Source organism: Lolium perenne, chromosome 1, assembly GCF_019359855.2.
Source record: "Lolium perenne isolate Kyuss_39 chromosome 1, Kyuss_2.0, whole genome shotgun sequence".
Taxonomy (NCBI): Eukaryota; Viridiplantae; Streptophyta; class Magnoliopsida; order Poales; family Poaceae; genus Lolium; species Lolium perenne.
Genome location: NC_067244.2, coordinates 176,167,753 through 176,189,038, shown reverse-complemented (window position 1 = coordinate 176,189,038; position 21,286 = coordinate 176,167,753). Strand labels below are relative to the sequence as shown.

The window sequence follows — 21,286 nt, the reverse complement described above, 5'->3', positions numbered from 1 at the left end:
GAGACGAGGTTGAACAAGGTATAGAGATACCGGTGATCAAACCTCGGACAAGTAAAATATCGCATGACAAAGGGAATTGGTATCGTATGTGAATGGTTCATTCGATCACTAAGTCATCATTGAATATGTGGGAGCCATTATGGATCTCCAGATCCCGCTATTGGTTATTGGTCGGAGAGAGATCTCGACCATGTCTACATAGTTCGCGAACCGTAGGGTGACACACTTAAGGTTTGATGTCGTTTAAGTAGATATGGAATAAGGAATGGAGTTCGAAGTTTTGTTCGGAGTCTCGGATGGGATCCAGGACATCACGAGGAGGTCCGGAATGGTCCGGAGAATAAGATTCATATATAGGAAGTCATATTCCAAGTTTGGAAATGATCCGGCGCATTTATGGCAGGTTCTAGAAGGTTCTAGAAAAGTCCGGAAGAAATCACCATGGAAAGTGGAGTCCCAAAGGGACTCCACCTTGCATGGCCAGCCAAACCCTAAGGGGTGGAGTCCCAGGTGGACTCCACCATAGGTGGCCGGCCACCCCACCTAAGGGAAAGGTGGGAGTCCCACCTTGGGTAGGACTCCCCCCTTGAGTAGGTTTCCCACCTATGGGAGGTTTTGTTGTTGGGGTCTTATTCGAAGACTTGGACTACAACTCTTGGGGATTTCCGCCTATATAATGAGGAGGAGAGGGAGGCGGGCAGCCACTCTTGGCCGCACCACCTAGGACTGCCCATGGCCGGCGCCCTAGCCACCCCCTCTCCCCAAACCCTAGCTTCTCCTCCTCCACCACTTCTCCCGCATACGCTTAGGCGAAGCCCTGCCGGAGTTCTCCATCGACACCGCCACCACGCCGTCGTGCTGTCTGGATTCCGAGGAGGATCTACTACTTCCGCTGCTCGCTGGAACGGGGAGAAGGACGTCGTCTTCATCAACACCGAACGTGTGACCGAGTACGGAGGTGCTGCCCGATTGTGGCACCGTCAAGATCTTCTACGTGCTTTTGAAAGCGGCAAGTGATCGTCTACCGCAGCAACGAGAGCCTCCTCTCGTAGGCTTTGGAACTCTTCAAGGGTTAGTCTCGTTCATCCCCTCGTTGCTACCATCTTCTAGATTGCATCTTGGCTTGGATTGCGTTCTCGCGGTAGGAAATTTTTTGTTTTCTATGCTACGAATCCCATCAGTGGTATCAGAGCCGTGTCTATGCATAGATGGTTGCACGAGTAGAACACAATTGTTTTGTGGGCGTTGATGCTTATGTTGTCTTTAGTTCGAGTACTTTGCATCTTTGTGGCATGGTGGGATGAAGCGGCTCGGGCTAACTTTACATGACCGCGTTCATGAGACTTGCTCCACGTTCGACATGCAACTTGTATTGCATAAGTGGCTTTGCGGGTGTCTGTCTCTCCCACCATAGTGAAGATTCAATTTACTCTTTCTATTGACAACACTAGTATCACCGTTGTGGTTCATGTTCGTAGGTAGATTAGATCTTACTCGAAAACCCTAAACCACGTAAAATATGCAAACCAAATTAGAGGCGTCTAACTTGTTTTTGCAGGGTTTGGTGATGTGATATGGCCATGATGTGATGATGAATATGTATGAGATGATCATTATTGTATTGTGGCAACCGGCAGGAGCCTTATGGTTGTCTTTAAATTTCATGTTGAGTAGTATTTCAAAGGTTGTAATAGTTGCTACATGAGGTGAACAATCATGAAGACGGCGCCATGGACCTTGACGCTACGCCGACGATGATGGAGATCATGCCCGTTGATGATGGAGATCATGTCCGTGCTTTGGAGATGAAGATCGAAGGCGCAAAGACTAAAGGGCCATATCATATCACATATGAATTGCATGTGATGTTAATCCTTTATGCATCTTATTTTGCTTAGATCGCGACGGTAGCATTATAAGATGATCCCTCACATTAATATCAAGATAATAAAGTGTTCTCCCCTCGTATGCACCGTTGCACAGTTCGTCGTTTCGAAGCATCTCGTGATGATCGGATGTGATAGACTCAACGTTCACATACAACGGGTGTAAGCCATGTTGCACACGCGGAATACTTGGGTTTGCTTGACGAGCCTAGCATGTACAGACATGGCCTCGGGACAACGGAAACCGAAAGGTTGAACACGAGTCATATGGATGATATGATCAACATGTTGATGTTCACCATTGAAGCTACATCATCTCACGTGATGATCGGTTTTGATGTAGTGGATGCGGATCGTGTACCACTTAACAACTATGAGGGATGTTGTATTAAGTGGGAGTTCATTAGTAATTAGATTAAAACATGAACTAATTATCATAAACATAGTCTGAGTAGTATTTTGAATTAATTTGTAGTATTGGCATCCGTTTTCTACCAAGCGCTAGTCTTGTAATTGAGATAGAAATACTGTTAAAATCTGACAAGAAACTTTACGGACTGGTACCGTATTGTTAAAGAATCAAGAAATGATTAAGTCCTATTGCAAACTTTTAGTAAACCTCACATTGTTGATTCAAAGAGCTATGGTTTCAATTAGTACCTAAAGTTATCTTGTCTCCGTGAAACTTGAAGTTCAAATCTGTTTGAAAAGTAAGGAGCTGAAAATTTTGTTTTCAGAAATAATCAAGGTATGAGATATATGTGATATCTAAGAGCTTATTGCAAGATGATAGAATATAATTTGGTGAGACTACATAAACTCATAAGTTTTATGGGAATGTAGGAAGGTTGAAGACGCAAGGCGTCCCAATCCTCCAACTATTGGGGCACTAACGATATTCGCATATCCATGAAGTGATCGTCCTTAGTATGCACCGTTGCTAAGACTCGTCGTTTCGTAGCATCACGTGATGATCGGGTGTTATAGATTCTACGTGTGCATACAACGGGTGCAAGCCAGATTTGCACATGCGAATACTGAGGTTAAACTTTACGAGCCTAGCATGTACAGACATGGTCTCGGAAAAGTCGTCATGATATGATGGATAAAATTATGAGTGAAATTGTTCATCATATTACAAAGTTACTAATAGTGAAATCTGAAACACTTGTCATATGATGATCAACTTCAAAGTAAGAACCTCAAGGTTATTGGTATTTGACCAACAAACCTAGAAGTTATTGAAGGTAAAGTATTTTCTGAATAATGAGGAAAGCTAAAAGAGAAACTACAAAAGATATTTTGGCAGAAAGAAAAGAGAAGACTAGAAAGTCTAGCTCAGGTGTATATACATGATATACATGTTATGGTTGTATTCCTAGTTTGGTCACACAATGAAATTCTTGGGTATTAGTACCATATTGGTTGGTATGAAATGTCGTACAAAACAACGCAATACAAGAATACAATGGCCTAAGTGATTGACAAGGAATATGATAGGAATGCACGTCTGGAACAAAAATAAAGTGTTATTATGTTCATCGCTGGCATTCTATCTAGCCCTTAGAATTTATAATAAAGAACTTAATAATTGTTATTTTGCTCTGGTCAAATTAAAACAATGAGTTGTTCAAATTATGACATTACTCTATGTACGATGGATAAGTTATTATAAATCTTAATGGTGAAACACACATACATAACACTGACGCTAAAATGACATAAGGCAAATGATTTGAATTCCACTTATTTGTGGAACCGCCATTTAGGTCATGTTAGAAAGGAACGCATGAAGGAACTCCATGCAAATGGATTTTTGGAGTCATTTGATTTTTGAATCATTTGGCGCTTGCAAATCTTTTCTAAAGAGAATGACTAAAATACCGTTCATAGGCCAAGAGTTGAACAGACAACTGACTTAGTGGAAACATACATGATGATGTATGAGGTTCACTGGGCATAGTTGTGTGCGGGAGATTCTTCTACTTCATGAAAACTTCCAACAATGAATTGAGTATATATGTGGATATATTCGATAAGGAAGAAGTTTGAAACATTTGAATGGATTCAAATAAATTTCAGCATGAGGTGGAAATCATCGTAATAGAAAAGTCAAATATCTATGATTGGATCATAGTGGAAATATTTGAATTACGAGTTTTAGCGAACATCTAAGAGAGTTATGAAATTGTTCTACAACTCACGTTTCTTGGAGTATCATAGTGATGATGGAGTATCCGAGAGATGTATCCAAACCTTGTTGGGTCAATGATGAGATAAAATATTAATGCTATTATATTTTTGTGGATTATGCTTTAGTGACTACCGCTTTTACACTGAATAGAGCATCATCATGATCCGTTGAAATGACACCATACGAGTTATGGCATGGGTATGAACCCTAATAGTCCTTTTCTTAAATTTTGGAATGCATAGCATAAAGTAAATAAGTTTACAACCAAAATCGGATAAATGTCTTTGTTGGTTATCCCACAGATTTGATTGGAAATTCTTTCCACTATGGAGACAAAGACAAAAATGTTTGTCAATGTTTCTTACTTATTTCCAAGAAATTGTTTTTAGCGAAGTATTTGAGTGGGAGGACAATAGAACTTGATAAGGTTTATGAACCTGAGCATAATGATCAGAGTAGCGCAGCATCGAAATTGGTTCCGGAAGCGGCCACGACGATCATGGCTCCCATGACTACAAAGTATTTTAGCCATGGAGATCGAAGTACATATTGAACCTTGTAGGTATGGTTTACTTTGTGATCAAATAAATGATTTATGAACAAAGGATTGTTTTTTGAACAATGATAAACCAACTACATACAAAGAAGTTATGATGGGCCCTGACTCCGTTAAAATGGCTATACGCCATGAAATCCAAGATAGATGAATACTTTTTGAAAGTAAACGGATCTATAAAATTGAATAAACTCGACTTGTCGAAAAGTTGTTTACGACAAAGTTCAAAGAGTTGACTACGATAAGATTAGATCTTCCGTAGCAATGCTTATAGTCTATGTGGATTATTCTAGTAATCGCTACATATTTCTTTCATGAGATATGATAGTAGGATGGCAAAATACATTACTTAACAGAAGTGTGTATTAAAGGTGTATACAAGATACAACCAATTGTTTTGCTAGTCCGTGGAATACTAGATAGGTAAACGAACTTCAATTGGATGAAGTGAGTATCACGGAGTTGGAATCTTCACCGGATGAAATAGTCAAAGAGTTTTTGATTTCATCAGAAATGATGAAGAGGCTTGCATTTGCAAGAAATTAAGTGGGAGCGCTGAGACATATTTATAATACTTTATGTAGATACATATAGTTGGTTATAAATGATGTAATTATATACTTGATTATAAAAGGTTTCATTGAGAATTAACTTCAATGAAAGGATATGGACTGAAACATATTTAGTGTCAAGATCTATGAAGATAGATTAAAACACATAATAAGTTTAAGTCAAAATACATAGAAAGGATATTGAAGTAGTTCAATATAGAAATATTAAGAAAATGTTCTTGTCATGTGAAGTTTTTAACAAAACTTGAGTGTATCTGACACTCAATGAGTAAAAACACATGAGTGATTTAGATCACAATTAATATGTACACAATCAGATGTCCTGTGCTCTAAAATGTTAGGAGCATATACCAGAATGATTCATGTGATAATCATTGGACAAACAGTAAGAATATCCCTGTGTACTTTAGAAGAACCAAGGATATATAAATAGTTTTGTATGGAGAAATGACAAACAAATCGCTGTAAGGTGTTGCACCGATATTGGTTTTGTCACATATAAAAATAAAATTTCAATCTCAAAATTAGGCTAAGTGTTGTTTAAAAGGTAGCACAATGCTAGATTTAGAAGAGTTCTAAATGTTGTGACGGATTCTACAAACGAAGGCAGAATATGTCGTTGTTTTGACAATGACTGAGGATGTTAAGTCAAGAGGTTCTTTGAGAACTTGGTGTAGTTCCGATAGTGTCAGAACTTTGAAGCTATATTGTGTATGACAATATTAGTGACATATTTCAGACCGCGGAATTAAGGTTCCACCAGAAGACCAAACATATTTAATGCCGACTCATTTGGAAAATGAGTGATGCGTGAAGACGCAAATGAATTGCAAAATACATACGTTTCTGAGTGTGTCAGAACCGTTGACTAAAGCTCTCCCTAGGGAAAAGTATGACCAACACCAGAATGCCATGGGTGTTAGGTACATTACAATGTAATCTAGATTATTGACTCTAGTGCAAGTGGGAGACTGTTGGAGATATGCCCAAGAGGCAATAATAAAAGTGGTTATTATATATCTTTATGTTTATGATAAATGTTTATATACCATGCTATAATTGTATTAACCGAAACATTGATACATGTGTGTTATGTAAACAACAATGAGTCCCTAGTAAAGCCTCTTAACTAGCTTGTTGATTAATAGATGATTAGTTTCATAATCATGAACATTGGATGTTATTAATAACAAGGTTATATCATTATGTGAATGATGTAATGGACACACCCAATTAAGCGTAGCATAAGATCACGTCATTAAGTTATTTGCTATAAGCTTTCGATACATAGTTACCTAGTCCTTATGACCAAGAGATCATGTAAATCACTTATGCTGGAAAGGTACTTTGATTACATCAAACGCCACTGCGTAAATGGGTGGTTATAAAGGTGGGATTAAGTATCCGGAAAGTATAAGTTGAGGCATATGGATCAACAGTGGGATTTGTCCATCCCGATGACGGATAGATATACTCTGGGCCCTCTCGGTGGAATGTCGTCTAAATAGCTTGCAAGCATATGAATGGTTCATAAGAGACCACATACCATGGTACGAGTAAAGAGTACTTGTCAGGAGACGAGGTTGAACAAGGTATAGAGATACCGATGATCAAACCTCGGACAAGTAAAATATCGCGTGACAAAGGGAATTGGTATCGTATGTGAATGGTTCATTCGATCACTAAGTCATCGTTGAATATGTGGGAGCCATTATGGATCTCCAGATCCCGCTATTGGTTATTGGTCGGAGAGAGATCTCGACCATGTCTACATAGTTCGCGAACCGTAGGGTGACACACTTAAGGTTTGATGTCGTTTAAGTAGATATGGAATAAGGAATGGAGTTCGAAGTTTTGTTCGGATTCTCGGATGGGATCCAGGACATCACGAGGAGGTCCGGAATGGTCCGGAGAATAAGATTCATATATAGGAAGTCATATTCCAAGTTTGGAAATGATCCGGTGCATTTATGGCAGGTTCTAGAAGGTTCTAGAAAAGTCCGGAAGAAATCACCATGGAAAGTGGAGTCCCGAAGGGACTCCACCTTGCATGGCCAGCCAAACCCTAAGGGGTGGAGTCCCAGGTGGACTCCACCATAGGTGGCCGGCCACCCCACCTAAGGGAAAGGTGGGAGTCCCACCTTGGGTAGGACTCCCCCCTTGAGTAGGTTTCCCACCTATGGGAGGTTTTGTTGTTGGGGTCTTATTCGAAGACTTGGACTACAACTCTTGGGGATTTCCACCTATATAATGAGGAGGAGAGGGAGGGGGCAGCCACTCTTGGCCGCACCACCTAGGGCTGCCCATGGCCGGCGCCCTAGCCACCCCCTCTCCCCAAACCCTAGCTTCTCCTCCTCCACCACTTCTCCCGCATACGCTTAGGCGAAGCCCTGCCGGAGTTCTCCATCGACACCGCCACCACGCCGTCGTGCTGTCTGGATTCCGAGGAGGATCTACTACTTCCGCTGCCCGCTGGAACGGGGAGAAGGACGTCGTCTTCATCAACACCGAACGTGTGACCGAGTACGGAGGTGCTGCCCGATTGTGGCACCGTCAAGATCTTCTACGGGCTTTTGAAAGCGGCAAGTGATCGTCTACCGCAGCAACGAGAGCCTCCTCTCGTAGGCTTTGGAACTCTTCAAGGGTTAGTCTCGTTCATCCCCTCGTTGCTACCATCTTCTAGATTGCATCTTGGCTTGGATTGCGTTCTCGCGGTAGGAAATTTTTTGTTTTCTATGCTACGAATCCCATCAAGCCGATAATACAAGACCCGCATTGAACGGGGGGTTTGGGCTTAGGAATGTCCTTGCCCTGGACCGAATTGATCCGAAGAGAGAAAAAGCGAGCAAAAGTCTCGCGGGTGGGGCGGATGCCGATGTAGGCCTCCCTGAAAGTGGCGTAGCAAGAAAGGTAGAAAACGGCGTTGCCGGGAAGATGGTGAGGCTGGAGTTGATAAAAATCCAGGACCTGGCGGAAGAAGTCGGAGGCGGGAAGGCCGAAGCCACGCTCAAAGTGAGCAAGAAAAACCACGAACTCACCGGGATTGAGTACCGGTTCGATTTCATCGCCAGGGAGCCGGCAGAATACTCCCTCCGGTATCCTCCTAGACCGGCGGAGCCAGTCGATCTCGTGTTGCGTAACGTCGGAGCCCCTCCAGGCTCCGCGTGTGATACCGGAAAGATCTTTTCTGGGGGCGTGGCTAGAACTGCCGGCTTCTTGATCCTTGCCGGCGTCGATTTCCATCTGGGCGAGATCTGCGCTTAGCCCGTCGGAATCTCTACTCTCTTGGTTACTGGAGGACGAAGCGGAGAGAGACTCCTCTCTAGACATATGGATCTGAGAAACGCCGGTATCTACTCGAAAAACAGTTTTCCCAAGAACTACCCTCGCGCGAAGATCTACGAGTAAGAAGAAAAGCAAAAGAAAGGAGGAAGTAAATATTCTACCGGCCCAAGATCTGAAAGGCAAAGAAAAGAGGGGTAAATGCGAATCGAACCTGACCTGGGGCGGCGGAGACGCTCAAGGAGAAGGTCGCCGGAGCAACGGTGAACTCGCGAAGGCCGACGGAGGCTGGCGACGGCGAAGGGTGAAAGCCGCCGATGAAAGCTCGAAGCAGCGGCGGCGAAGAAGCGCCGGTAGATCTCTCCGCGGCGAAAATCTTCGGCGCAGCGAGAGCGGCGGCGCGAGTTCGTCGGATGCAGGGCTCTGGCGGCGACCGGCGGCGACGAGGTTGCAGGAGGCGAAGAGCTCGAAGTACTCTGGAAATGGGGGCAAGTGCGAAGAAGAGGATGGAGTGGAACCGCTCCGCCCTTATATAGGAGAAGGAGTTAGTGGGCCGAAAACCGTCGGGCCACGGCGGTTCGTCTCGTGGGCCGCCACGTGGCGCGAATATACACGCGCGGAAATTAAGAGGCCACAGAGTCGCCGCACGGATCCGGAATGGCCAGAAGGATCCGGTGTGGCACATTTAATGTTGGCGCGAGGTTTAACGGAAATGACCACCGACATCGACGCGTCGTAAACAAAGGCGCATGTCTCTGACAGGCACTGTACCCGAGAAATTCTCGACTTCGCCGAGGAAAGAGTAAATGTCAATGATACCGGAGGAAGAGACACCGGAAATACTTTGCAAAGAAAGAAAGATGTGAGTATGACATGAGATACCGGAAGAATCCGGAAGATAATAGAAAAAGGCTAAGGAAAAGAGGCCGGCATCTTCGAACAGAGTGCCAAAAAGATCAAACCGGCACCTTGTGAGATAGGAACCTGGTATGGCCCGCCGGATGAGGTCAGCCGGACTATACCAGCTTCGGGGACTAATGTTGGGGGGATGACCCCCGGTATGCCAAAGGCATGCCAAACCGGATGGTTTGAGCCATCAAGATACCGGTTTGAGGTTCATTCCGGAGAACGAAGTTAAGCGATTGGCTAAGTAAATCTGTACCGGTATCCCCAAAGGTAGGTATACCGGTATGGGCTAAGAAGACACCGGACTGCCGGTAAGAAGTGCACTGTAGCACGTCGGCAGGACCGGTCAAAGATTCCCTCGGGAGCTAGAAGACAAGCATGACCTAAGCAAAGTGGCTTTAAACGAAGCCATGACGTAAAAGACGAGGGTGACGCCCAAAGCAACCGGAGGACATCAGTCTCCCTGATTAAAGAAGATACCGGCGTCACCTATGATTAAAGTAGCTTTGTAAAGTAGTTTGTCTGTTCAAAGATGCCATTAGGGTTTCTACCCCTGTAAGCCACCCTCTCCCCTATATAAGGAGAGGGGGCAGCCCCCTTCACGGGCACGCATGTATGTACGAAGATACCTATTGTAACCTTGTTGTTCATGGAATAGAGAAGATCTAGAACGGAGTTCATCCTTGTGTCTCTCTTCTTCTACCTCTGGTCGTGGCCAAGTTCTTGAGGAAAGCACCCGGAAGTTCATCCTACCTGATCCAAAACCCTCCCCCGAATCCTCTAGCGTCCAACTTGGCCCCAACTTAAGCCATCCCATGGCATCTGTCTGTTCACCACGACGACAAGTGCATCAGAAAAACCAGCCATTGTTAACTCAGGAAATTGCCTACAATTAGGTTTTTGGATTGTTGGATAATTAGGCACAATTTCCATGATTAATTCCAGAATATAAAACATGATGGCAGCAACTACTAACATGTGAAACTCGAACATACTAGATGCATTAATCAACATGAGTAGCAGCAGCGCAAACGGTAAAGCATTCATTGCTAAACAGATCGAGATATGTCGCACGTACCGATCTGGTGGAGGTGCCGTTGGAGGTGTAGCAGATGATGTCGCAGCAGGGACGACGGGTCGAAGTAGACGGCGTTGAAGACGACGGTAGTCAGCACCGCCTGACTTGGACGGAAGGTGACCCGTGATGAAGAGCTTGAGCAGTCGTGCAGAGCGCTTCCCAAAAACCTAATTCACCCTCTCCCATACAGGATCGCAAGGATGAGCGGTTCCGGAAACCTGCTCTCCCGTTCGCCGATGCACGTCGGCGCGCGGGATGGAGTAGGCTACGATGGCGGCGCAAACAGAGAGAGGTGGAAACCCTAACTCGTGTATTAGATATCTTTCTGCGGTAGCCGGGCAAGAGATTATATAGGCTCAGGAAACCCTAGGCAACGTGGGGCACGCCCACGTCGCGCGCACGTTTCGAGTCCACGGTCCAGGAGCGACCCGAACCGACTAACTGTGACGCGTCCGTCTAGGACTGTTTGTTTTCCTGAGCTGCAAAAAGTAAGGAAAGTCTCCGCTCGAGGCTCAATCCACTCACCACGAGCGCGGCGCGTGTCGTGTCGTGTCGAGTCGAGTCGAGTCGAGTCGAGTCGAGACGAGCGAGGAGGAGGAGGAGCGCGCGTGTAGCACTCCTATTCTCACTCACTTACTAGTGGTGGAACAACCCACCTTATAAGGTGGTCTAACTTCCTCCCAACTTTCCATGTGGGACTAAACTTCCCACCACTTGCCACTCCCTAGTGAGTTGCCACCCACTTGGGCTCAAACTCACAAGGCTGCCACTATGTGGGCTTTGAGATTTATAGGGAAAACTGAAATCTAATTTGGGCCTCTAAAAGTGGGCCCAATATTTCAACAGGTAGAGGAGTACCACGCCATCCCTTGCTCCGGCTGTGCCTCCATCGGCATGTCAACCATGGGAGATTGCCCATCACAGTGGGATGGTGTTCTAGGTAAGGGCATCTATGTCTTTATTTGAAAAAGTTTGTCTCAGTTAGTCACTAGTGGTAGTTTGGCACGAAAAACTGAAAAAGAGTGGTATTTTAGAGCATCTCCAGCATCCATCAAACTGTTCCTCAAAGGGATTTGGGGCGCGCTGGACAAAAAAGCGTTCCTAGCCGCATCCCCCAAAGCCACTTTTTGTCCGGCGCGGCCCGATACGGTGTCCGGCGCCCGAGCCCGTCCCCGCCCCACAGGGGACGCTCCGGGCACGCCGGACACAACGAAAAGCGAGGCGAAGCGACGCGGTCCCGACGCGTCAGCGGCACATTGAATTTAACCTAACCATCGCCTACCTCGCGAAGGAAGTTATTCGCGCGCAGTGACACACGACGACATCTTTGCCTTAATGGCGACGGAGGGGCGGGCGAGATGTCTCGTCGGTGCTGCGTAGCCTCCACGTGGCGCCGGCGTTCGCACGCCACCGCGTGTTCCCGCGCTTTCTTCCCGCCTCTTCTCGCCTCTTCCCGCGCTTTCTTCCCGACGCCGGCGTCTATAAAAGGCCCTCCCGGCTCAATGGCAGCCACCACAGCCACCGGCACCCCTTTCTCCACCACAAGCACAGCTCTCGTCGCTCCACCGCCGTCTCCTCCACCACCAGTTCGCAATGACGAACCGCACCGGCGATGGCCAGTTCCCTCCACCGTCGTCTTCTCCAGCACCACCTCCAGCACCGGATTCGCAGTTCGGCATCGACGTCGCCACCCGTGAAGAGCGGCGGCGGCGAGGGACGGAGAATTGGCGTGAACATCGTCAGGAGCGGCGGGAGGCACTCGAGCAGCAGGCCTGCCAGCAGCGTGAGGCGGCACACACGACGGATGTAGCGGCGTTCTACGCCCCTGGCCCCGCAGCTGACGAGAGCGCGGCGGCAGCAACGTGGCAGAAGGAGGCGCTGTCGGTCACCATTGCGGCGTTCGACGCCTCCACGGCAGAAGAGGCGCGGCGGCGCCGGACGGAGGAGATGATCCGGCGGTGGGATGATGAGCGCCGGCGCCAGCGCGAGGAGCGGGAGGCGCAGTACCGTGAACGGCAGGTGGCGATCGAGCGCCGGCGGCGGGAGGCGATCGAGCGCCAGCAGCAGCTGGCGGCGGAGGAGTGTCAGTAGCGGGAGGCGGCGCTGGCGGAAACGGAGGCGGTCTGGAGGAGGCGAGCGGAGGAGTTGGCGGCGGCGATGATGGAGGCGCCAACGGATGAGGAGGAGGCGCCAATGGAGGAGGAGGAGGAGGAGGAGACCGAGGTGGAGGACGACGACGATGAGTTCGAATGGTCCGACGACGACGGGCCGCACCCGAATGAGACGGCTGATCAGCAACGCACGCTCGTCGAGTCATTCGAGTCGGAGAAGAAGCTTCAAGACGCCGCACGTGCCCGCGAAGAGGCGCAGATTCACCGCGCCGTCGAGCTCTCCCTCCAGGCGGCCCAGCAGGGGAGAGCATGTGACGACGCGCTGCTGGAGCAGCGGCGTCTGGCCACTGCCCTACGCATGGAGAGGCGGCGCGCGCAGCAGGAGCTGCGGCGGAGGGGTGGCGACAACGGGGCAGAACCGTCGAACACACCACCGTCAAATCCTGCGCCGTTTGGGGGACGGTTTGGGGACGTTGGAGATGCTCTTAGCACTTTGGTTTTGAAGTGTGGTATTTTGGCACTTTTGGTTTTCATGTGTGTGGTATTTTGGCTATTCTCTCGATTTCGAGCCCGTCGGCGTCGCCGGTGTGAGAAGTAGCCCGGAAAACCCCAAACAGAGCACCGAAATTTCCGCGGCCGAACCACAAAAAAACCCCACAATACGGCGAGCACGGCACGGCAGCGCTGACCCCTCGAACCTCGTCAACTCCTCGTAATCCTCTACACGCTCAGAGCCCCTCGGTCTCCGACGACCGGCCGGCGAGATGGCGGAGACGGTGGCCGGCTGGCTGGTGTGCCCGGTCATCCGGATCGTCGTCGACAAGGCCAAGTCCTGCGCCGCCGACCGGATTAGGTGGCTCAACGGCGGCGTCCCCGATGCGCTCAACCAGCTGGACTGGACGCTCACGGAGCTGCGGACCGTGGCCAGCGCCGTCGAGCTGAGCCGCGGCGCGAGGGGCAACGGCGGCCGCGACCTCGATCGGTGGCTGCTGCAGCTGAAGGACGCCGTCCACGAGGCCGACGAGGTCGTCGACGAGTTCGAGTACCGGAGCCTCCGCCCCGACGGCGGCAAGGTCGACCGCGCGCGCTCCTCCCTCGTCAAGTTCGGCAAGCAGCTCTCTGGCACCGACGAGCCGCTCAACAGGCTCAAGGCCGTCATCGAGAAGCTGGCCGGCATCAAGGCCAGCTCCGGGCGGCTGATGCAAGCGGCGGGGCTGGAGGCGTCGTTGTCCGGCGAGCTGAGCGGCCGCCACCCCACCTGGGAGGACCCCGACACGGGCTCGCTGCTGGAGGAAGGCGAGGTGTTTGGGCGTGACGCGGAGCGGAAGGAGATGGTTTCTTGGCTGCTAGCCACCGGCCCGCCCCACTGCCCAGATCGGCGCGCCGCCGCCGTCCCCGTCGCCGCGATCATGGGGCTCGGTGGGATGGGGAAGACCACGCTGGCGCGCGTCCTGCTCCACGACCGTTCCGTGAAGGAGGCGTTCGATTTGGTGATGTGGGTCTGTCCTGGTGCCACTTACCACAAGGTTGAGCTCGTCAAGCAAATCTTGCAGTCTGCAGGAGTACAAGTCCCTGACAACATGAAGAACTTCGCTGTGCTCCAGAAGCAGTTAGGGGAGACCGTCTCATCCAAGAGGTTCCTGCTGGTTCTCGACAATGTCTGGAATAGAGGGGACATGGATGAGTATATGTGGAGCGAGGTGTTGGCTCCTCTTAAGTTTGGGAATCCTGGGACTGGGAGTAAGATCATGGTCACCACCCGAAAAAAGATTGTAGCCACCTCGCTGAATGCGAGCAAGCATGTCATGTTGGGCGGGTTGGCGTTCGCCGATGTTTGGTCGCTGTTCACAAGGATTGCTTTCGGCAACGACAGCGTTGACAAGCATCCGGCATTGCACGCAATTGCGGAGATGCTTGTTCCAAAGCTGAAGGGGTTGCCATTTGCTGCCAGGGTCGTTGGTGGGATGCTTAAGAGTACCCGGAGTATCCGTGAGTGGAAGAGGATCTCGGAAATGGAAAGCTATGACAATGTAAACTTGACGCTGGAGTTGTGTTATCGGAACTTGCAGGAACACCTGCAGCCATGCTTTGCAATCTGTAGCATATTCCCCAAGAACTGGCGGTTTAAGCGTGACAAGTTGGTTAAGATTTGGATGGCATTGGATTTCATCCAGCCAGCTGATGGGAAGAAACTGGAGGATGTAGGGAAGAAGTACTTTGATCAACTTGTGGATGGGTCTTTCTTCCACGAGCGCAAGGAGGGCCATCAGAATTACTATTACATTCATGACCTGATGCATGATCTGGCCGAGAATGTCTCACGAATTGACTGTGCAAGAGTCGAGAATGTTGATGGCAAACAGATACCTAGTACAGTTCGGCACTTATCTGTTACTGATGAGGCTGTCACGCATCTCAAAGGCCGGTGCCATCTTGACAGGCTACGCACATTCATAATTCTCAAGCAATCTTCGTCTTCCCTCGCTCAACTGCCAGATGATATCCTCAAAGAATTAAAAGGTGTCCGTGTGCTTGGTTTGGATGGCTGTGGTATGGCTGATTTGTCCGATAAAATCGGTCAACTGATCCACCTGAGGTACCTGGCTCTTTGCAAGACAATCACAAGGCTTCCACAGTCATTGACAAAGTTATTCCTTCTTCAAACCTTAAGCATCCCTAAGAGGTGCCGCCTCGAGGAGTTTCCGAAAGATATGCGGAACTTGAAATATTTGCGCCATTTGGATATGGACAGGGCAAGTACATCGAAAGTTGTGGGTATTGGTGAACTAATTCATCTCCAGGGATCAATTGAGTTCCATGTTAAAAGGGAAAAGGGTCACACGTTAGAAGATTTGAATTATATGAATGATCTCTGCAGAAAGCTCCATATCAAGAACCTTGATGTTGTAGCCAGCGAACAAGAGGCCTGCAAAGCTGGCCTAAGAAACAAACATGGCCTTAAGGTGCTAGAACTGGAATGGAATTCCACTGTTAAGAGTGACCCTTCCGTGGACGCTGATGTCTTAGAAGGCCTTGAACCTCACCCGCATGTTGAAGAGGTCCGTATCAGAAGATATCATGGTAATACTCCACCGCGTTGGTTGAACATGAGTTTCAGGAAGGACAGTAAGCTGTGCCTGCTTAAATCTTTATATTTGACCAACTGTAGAAAGTGGGAGGTCCTGCCTCCTCTTGGGCAGCTTCCGTGCCTGAAGGTTTTGCATTTGAAAGAGATGTGCGCACTGAAACAGATTGGCAGTGAGTTCTATGGAGTCAAATTGATTGCATTTCCATGCCTGACAGACCTTGAATTTGATGATATGCCACTGTGGGCTGAGTGGACTAAAGCAGATAATACGATCAACAATGTTTTTCCCAAGCTCCGTAAGCTGAATCTTTTGAACTGTCCCAAGTTGGTCAAAATGCCACCTTTCTCTCTGTCTATCCGGAAGGTCACGGTCAGAAATACAGGGTTTGTTTCACACATGAAGCTATCCTTCTCATCATCATCAAAAGCTTGCAATGCGGCATTAGAGACATGTTCTACCAGCATCCTTACAGATGGCTTGCTGCACCAGCAACAGGCGGAAGCAATTTCAGTTTTGACTCTGCGGCACTGCCAAGGTGTGAAGTTTGAGGAGCTTCAGGGACTTACCTCACTCAAGAAGCTGCAAATATCTCATTTAGACATAACAGATGAGCAGCTGGGTACTTGCATGCAAGGTTTACAATCGCTTACCAATCTGGAGATAGACAACTGCAGCAACATAACATCTCTTCCACATGTTGAGAATCCGAGCGGATTAACGACGTTGCACATTCGGCAGTGCTCCGAGTTGTATTCTCTGCATTCCTTGCCAAATCTTGCAGCACTGGAAAGCATGTCGATCGAAAATTGCTCCAAGCTCACCGTGGAATCTTTCCCTACCGACTTCAGCAGGCTCGGTTCCCTGAAAAAATTGAATATAATGTGCTGCACGGAGCTGGAGTCGCTGCCAAGTGACTTCCCGTCTTCACTGCAAGTTCTTGATCTGATTGGGTGCAAGCCAGCGCTCTTGAACCAACTGCAACTCAAGGACGGACCAGAATGGGATAAAATAGCTCGTGTTCCGATTAAACGGATCCATTGACCTGCGTAGGTGCGTCTACCACTATCATGTCAATTTCATCACCGTTCAAAAGAATACCATCTTTAATATGAAATAGTCAGATAAAATCAAGATCTATCTACTTCCCTTGTATAGTCAATATTCGCCATTTCTGTATTCTAGGTATCATACTTGCCAGCAGAGCCCTGTGGAGTGATTTTTGTTTTGAATGTAAAAGTGTTCTGCGTGTAATTTGCGCCGTCTTAAGTACATTACTGTAGTGCATATGTTCTGTATGTATTTTGCGCCTTGGAATTTCACCTGTATACAGATATGAGAGCAACCATTTGCTGGAATTAACTGTGAACAATGTAATCATTAGCTAAATCAGACTGGTGATCTTCTCGTTGCTGAAAATTAGCTCCCCTCCGTGACCTGGAGTGCTAAAGAAATTATAAACGCTGACATCATGGGCCACCAATTTTCAGTGCCTCTCTGTTCAAGCTCCAGGCGATGACAATTGCAGACAGACAGAACACAACAATTGGAATTTTAAGTACTGGCATACTCCAAGTTGCACACAGAGACAGGGTAAGGATCTGTACGAAACACTGATCACGTTTCAGTTCACGACGCGTACATCGCAACTAATTTATCGTTAGGAATATTTGCTGTAGTCTGAAAGATGTTTCAGTACGCAACACATTTGTCAAGACCTTTGAACTACAAGCTTTGTCTACAGTTTTCAGTCACAATATGCTACAGAAACCAAATTCAGAACACAACAAAACATAATTCAGGCTGATAAATCCAGTGCTATCATTTTCACTCGGTCAATCCGTATTGTTGCCTACAAAATACAGAGTAGTAATCAAACTTCCAAAAGGTCCCAGGTCAAAAAAACTTCCAAAACGTTATGATGACTGCATTAATCTCAGGCATCAAACTTCCCAAAGGAGTACCATACCATTTCAGACATTTGTGTGCTAGGGCCTGCTCATTATCTAATATACAAACAATGACAGTAAGAAATGGCCTACCAAAGAGCGCAGTCCCATAATAATGGCATGATCACATAGTGACACAAGAATTAGCTAACTAACAGGTACCACTTTCCCAAATAGGTCGTATGAAAATTATCCTCGCTGCTACTAGCACCACCGCCCAAGGGTGGAGAAGAACCAAGCTACAAGAACTATATATACACAACAGTGCATGCAGCGTACTGCTGCTACTCGAGCATGGTAATGCCCATCGAAAAAATAAGGATCATACAAGGTGGAGCGCCTTTGCTCGGGATCATACTTGCCTCCTGCAGTATTTGGATTTGCAGTTACATGGCGACGATGAGCTCGTCCGGGGTTTCTCCATCCGTGGTTAGTGGTGGCAGCATCAAGTCGTCCCCGGCCGAGAAATGATACTTCTCCCCGATGGCTCTGAGGAGCTGATAAACCTCAAACATGGTGGGCCTCTCTTTCGCAGTGGAGACTGTGCAAGAACATGCCACTTTCAGGAATTGCATCAGCTCACTATCAGCATCCTTCCCGATCAACGACTTGTCAATTGAGTCTTGTAGAATCGAATTGTTCGACAGGTAAGTGATCCACTCTACTAGATTCCCTCTGAAATTGTCCGGAGCATTGGAAACCTGAGTAGGCCTCTCACCGGTGACAAGCTCGAGCAGAACCACGCCAAAGCTGTAGACATCCCCCTTTGGCGTGGCCACCAGGGTGCTTCCATACTCTGGTGCCACATAACCAATATCTCCAAATTCTCCATTGACAAAGGTGCTGAGATGGGTGTCTAGGGGATTCATAAGCCTAGCAAGCCCAAAATCCGAAATCTTTGGTTCGTAGTCCTCGTCCAAGAGGATGCATTTGGAACTTATATTACGGTGAAGGATTCGAGGATTGCATGTGTGGTGAAGATATGCAAGGCCCTTTGCTGCACCAATGCCGATTCTTAACCTCAGAGGCCAATCCATCTTACAATCTTTTCCCTCTTCATGTAACTGATCATAGAGTGAACCTTTGGGCGTGTGCTTGTACACCAGCAACTTCTCCCTCTTAGCAATGCAAAATCCTAGGAGAGGAACCAAGTTGCGTTGCCTTACTTGGCCTAGCGTCTTCATCTCAGCAGTGAACTGTGATTCAGAATGCTGTGAATCTTGTAGCCTTTTGACAGCAAGAAAAGAACCATCAGGTAGCACTGCCCTGTACATAGTCCCTGTCCTCCCAGTAGCTATGATGTTTTCGTTGCTGAATTGTTTGGTAGCCTTCATAAGATCACTCAATTTCATCTTTGAAACCGGATTCTCAAACATAGACACCTGGATAATCGAGAAAACCATGACACCAGTAAGTTATAGTTAAAGCTTCTCTGAACGATGCTATTGGACAGTGCCGTTTGTGTCAAAAGAAAGAGAAGGTAACAACAAATTACCTTGATTGTTTTTGTTCCTTTGATACTCTTTGCCCACTTATTATCTTCGTCAGCTTTTGCCTTCTTGGCTGGTAATTTCCGCAGACAAACAAACACAACTATCACAACAATTATTATCACAACTACGACACCAACAATAGCTCCAATGATTGCTGCGGTGTTTTTGCTCTTTGATGAAGCCTGGCACCGATCCAATGGACTTTCACATAGCCCTGGATTACCGGCAAAGTTTGACGCCGAGAAATTCTTTAGTGTAGATGGAATAGGCCCTGACAGTTGGTTGTCTGCGACATTGAATGCAGTTAACCGAGTAAGAAGACTGAACTGCAGTGGAATTGGACCACTGAACTGGTTATGTTGGAGATTGAGGGTGTTTAGGTATGTCATGTTTGATATATTCTGCGGGAGACTGCCTGAAAAACTATTGTAGGAGAGGTCCAGCGATGTCAAATAGGGCACTTCCCGGGAGATGTCTGCAGGGATTGGCCCTGTGAAGCTGTTACTGGACAGGTCCAGCCCAGTCATACTGGTGCAATTCTGAAGACCTCTCGGAAACAAACCCTGGAGACCGAGGTTGCTGAGGCGCAAAGAAAGAACTCTGTCCTCGTCCGGGTGCCAACACTCGACACCGGTAAATTTGCATGTGAAACCAGGAGTGGCATTGTTGAAATTCCATGAGGAATTGAGTACACCATTGGGGTCAATGACTGACTGCTTAACAGATCTCAAGCATTCGATATCGGCTTGAGAAGCGAAACAAGCGGAGATCAACAACAGTAGTGGAATAATCCTGAGCGGAACACAGTGATTTGTCATCGGACACTTGTAGGAACCAACCCGCGAGCGACACCACTTGTAAGCTCAGGCTTCACCTACACGTAACCGTAGTACAATTTAAATTCTCAAAGACATACCAATTTGCTGAATTGGAAATATTGACTTGATTGCAGCACTGGGAAGCAAAAGGAGTATCAGTAACATGCAGACACCATCAGTGGAGAACTGATCCCCACTATAGACATAGCAAATACTACTAACAAATGATGCCAATATTCTGCCAAGATTAGCACCAGAGAATAATTGCAATTTGCATCGTCCCTAAGAATAACAGTACGAACGGATGCGGTTGCCCCAAGCCATCAATCGTGGCATCAGTTCTTTATACTACTACAACCAAAATGATCTCATATTTAATACATATCTCGATTTCTCATGCCAGAGCCGAACGGCTCGAACGGCCAAAAGGCGCCCTACTTTCCAGAAAGAGGAAAATCTAAGAAGGGGGAGAGAAATAACTCTATCTCTCGAAATAATGGCACCGCACCATCCATACCATACCATATCTTTCTCCCTGATTTCACACCCACGGACTGTCTGACTTTTACCAAAAGAAGAAGAAGAAAAAAAGAACACTGGGCAAACCCTTGCTGCTGCTGCTCCCCCTCCAGCAAGCAACAAACCCCCACCAATAACCAGGGCCTGGAGGCCGGAGTTCCTCTCCCGAAATTCCAACCCTGAACAGAACACTAAACACCAAATATTTTCCCCTAATCCACATAATTTGCATCCTCTGTTGTTAACCCACAAGAACCCTGAGCAGCCGGCCAAACCGGAGCTCGCCAAGACCGTGTATATATATAAAGAAACACAGATCATTCGCACCACACCAAGCTAAGGGGATAAAGAAATCTGAGAGAGGAGGCGGAGTCGGTGGGCTGCTCACCTGAAGCTCGCCCCGACCGCCGTCGGCTGGTGTGGGGAGGGAAGCAGGGAGGAGGACCCGAGGCGCGGAAGGGGAGAGGAGTAGTAGTGAGGGGAGTAGGAGGGGGAGGAGAGGGGAGAGAGGAGAAGCCGCCCGGCGCCCGTCAAAGGAAAGGAAAAGAAAGTGGGAGGTTTTTCTAAGCGTGTGGGGGCCCAAGCCCGGCCCGGTGGGCCCGGGAGAGCGACATGGGGACGCGGAAATCCACGGACTTTCCCGGTCAACTGCCCCAGTCAACCCGTCTGGATGGGATGGCCGGCCGGACCTGGACGAATGGCTACGGCGCCACCGTGCCACTGAAGCTGAGAAAGTGATAATGGAGTTCGGTGAGGTCTCGGGACCTCGGGTCTCTCCTCTACGATTCACTCGCTCTACACCAGGAAACAACAAAACATCACTCCCGTTTGGTTTA

General features: G+C 47.8%; 2 protein-coding genes across 2 annotated transcripts; one reads left to right on the top strand and one right to left on the bottom strand.

The window, feature by feature from the left end:
• Positions 1 to 13,194: 13,194 nt before the first annotated feature.
• LOC127313742 (putative disease resistance RPP13-like protein 1) lies at positions 13,195 to 17,001 on the top strand. The gene has a single exon (XM_051344216.2). It carries the CDS (start codon positions 13,350 to 13,352, stop codon positions 16,713 to 16,715), a length of 3,366 nt encoding a protein of 1,121 aa, XP_051200176.1. The 5' UTR covers positions 13,195 to 13,349; the 3' UTR covers positions 16,716 to 17,001.
• Positions 17,002 to 17,763: 762 nt separating this feature from the next.
• LOC127313754 (probably inactive leucine-rich repeat receptor-like protein kinase At5g48380) lies at positions 17,764 to 20,993 on the bottom strand. The gene is made up of 3 exons (XM_051344224.2): positions 20,839 to 20,993; positions 19,116 to 19,987; positions 17,764 to 19,002 (listed from the first exon to the last, which is right to left on the bottom strand). The coding sequence occupies exons 2-3, from the start codon at positions 19,929 to 19,931 to the stop codon at positions 18,007 to 18,009; spliced, it is 1,812 nt and encodes a 603-aa protein (XP_051200184.1). The 5' UTR covers positions 19,932 to 19,987; positions 20,839 to 20,993; the 3' UTR covers positions 17,764 to 18,006.
• Between the last annotated feature and the right edge of the window lie 293 nt (positions 20,994 to 21,286).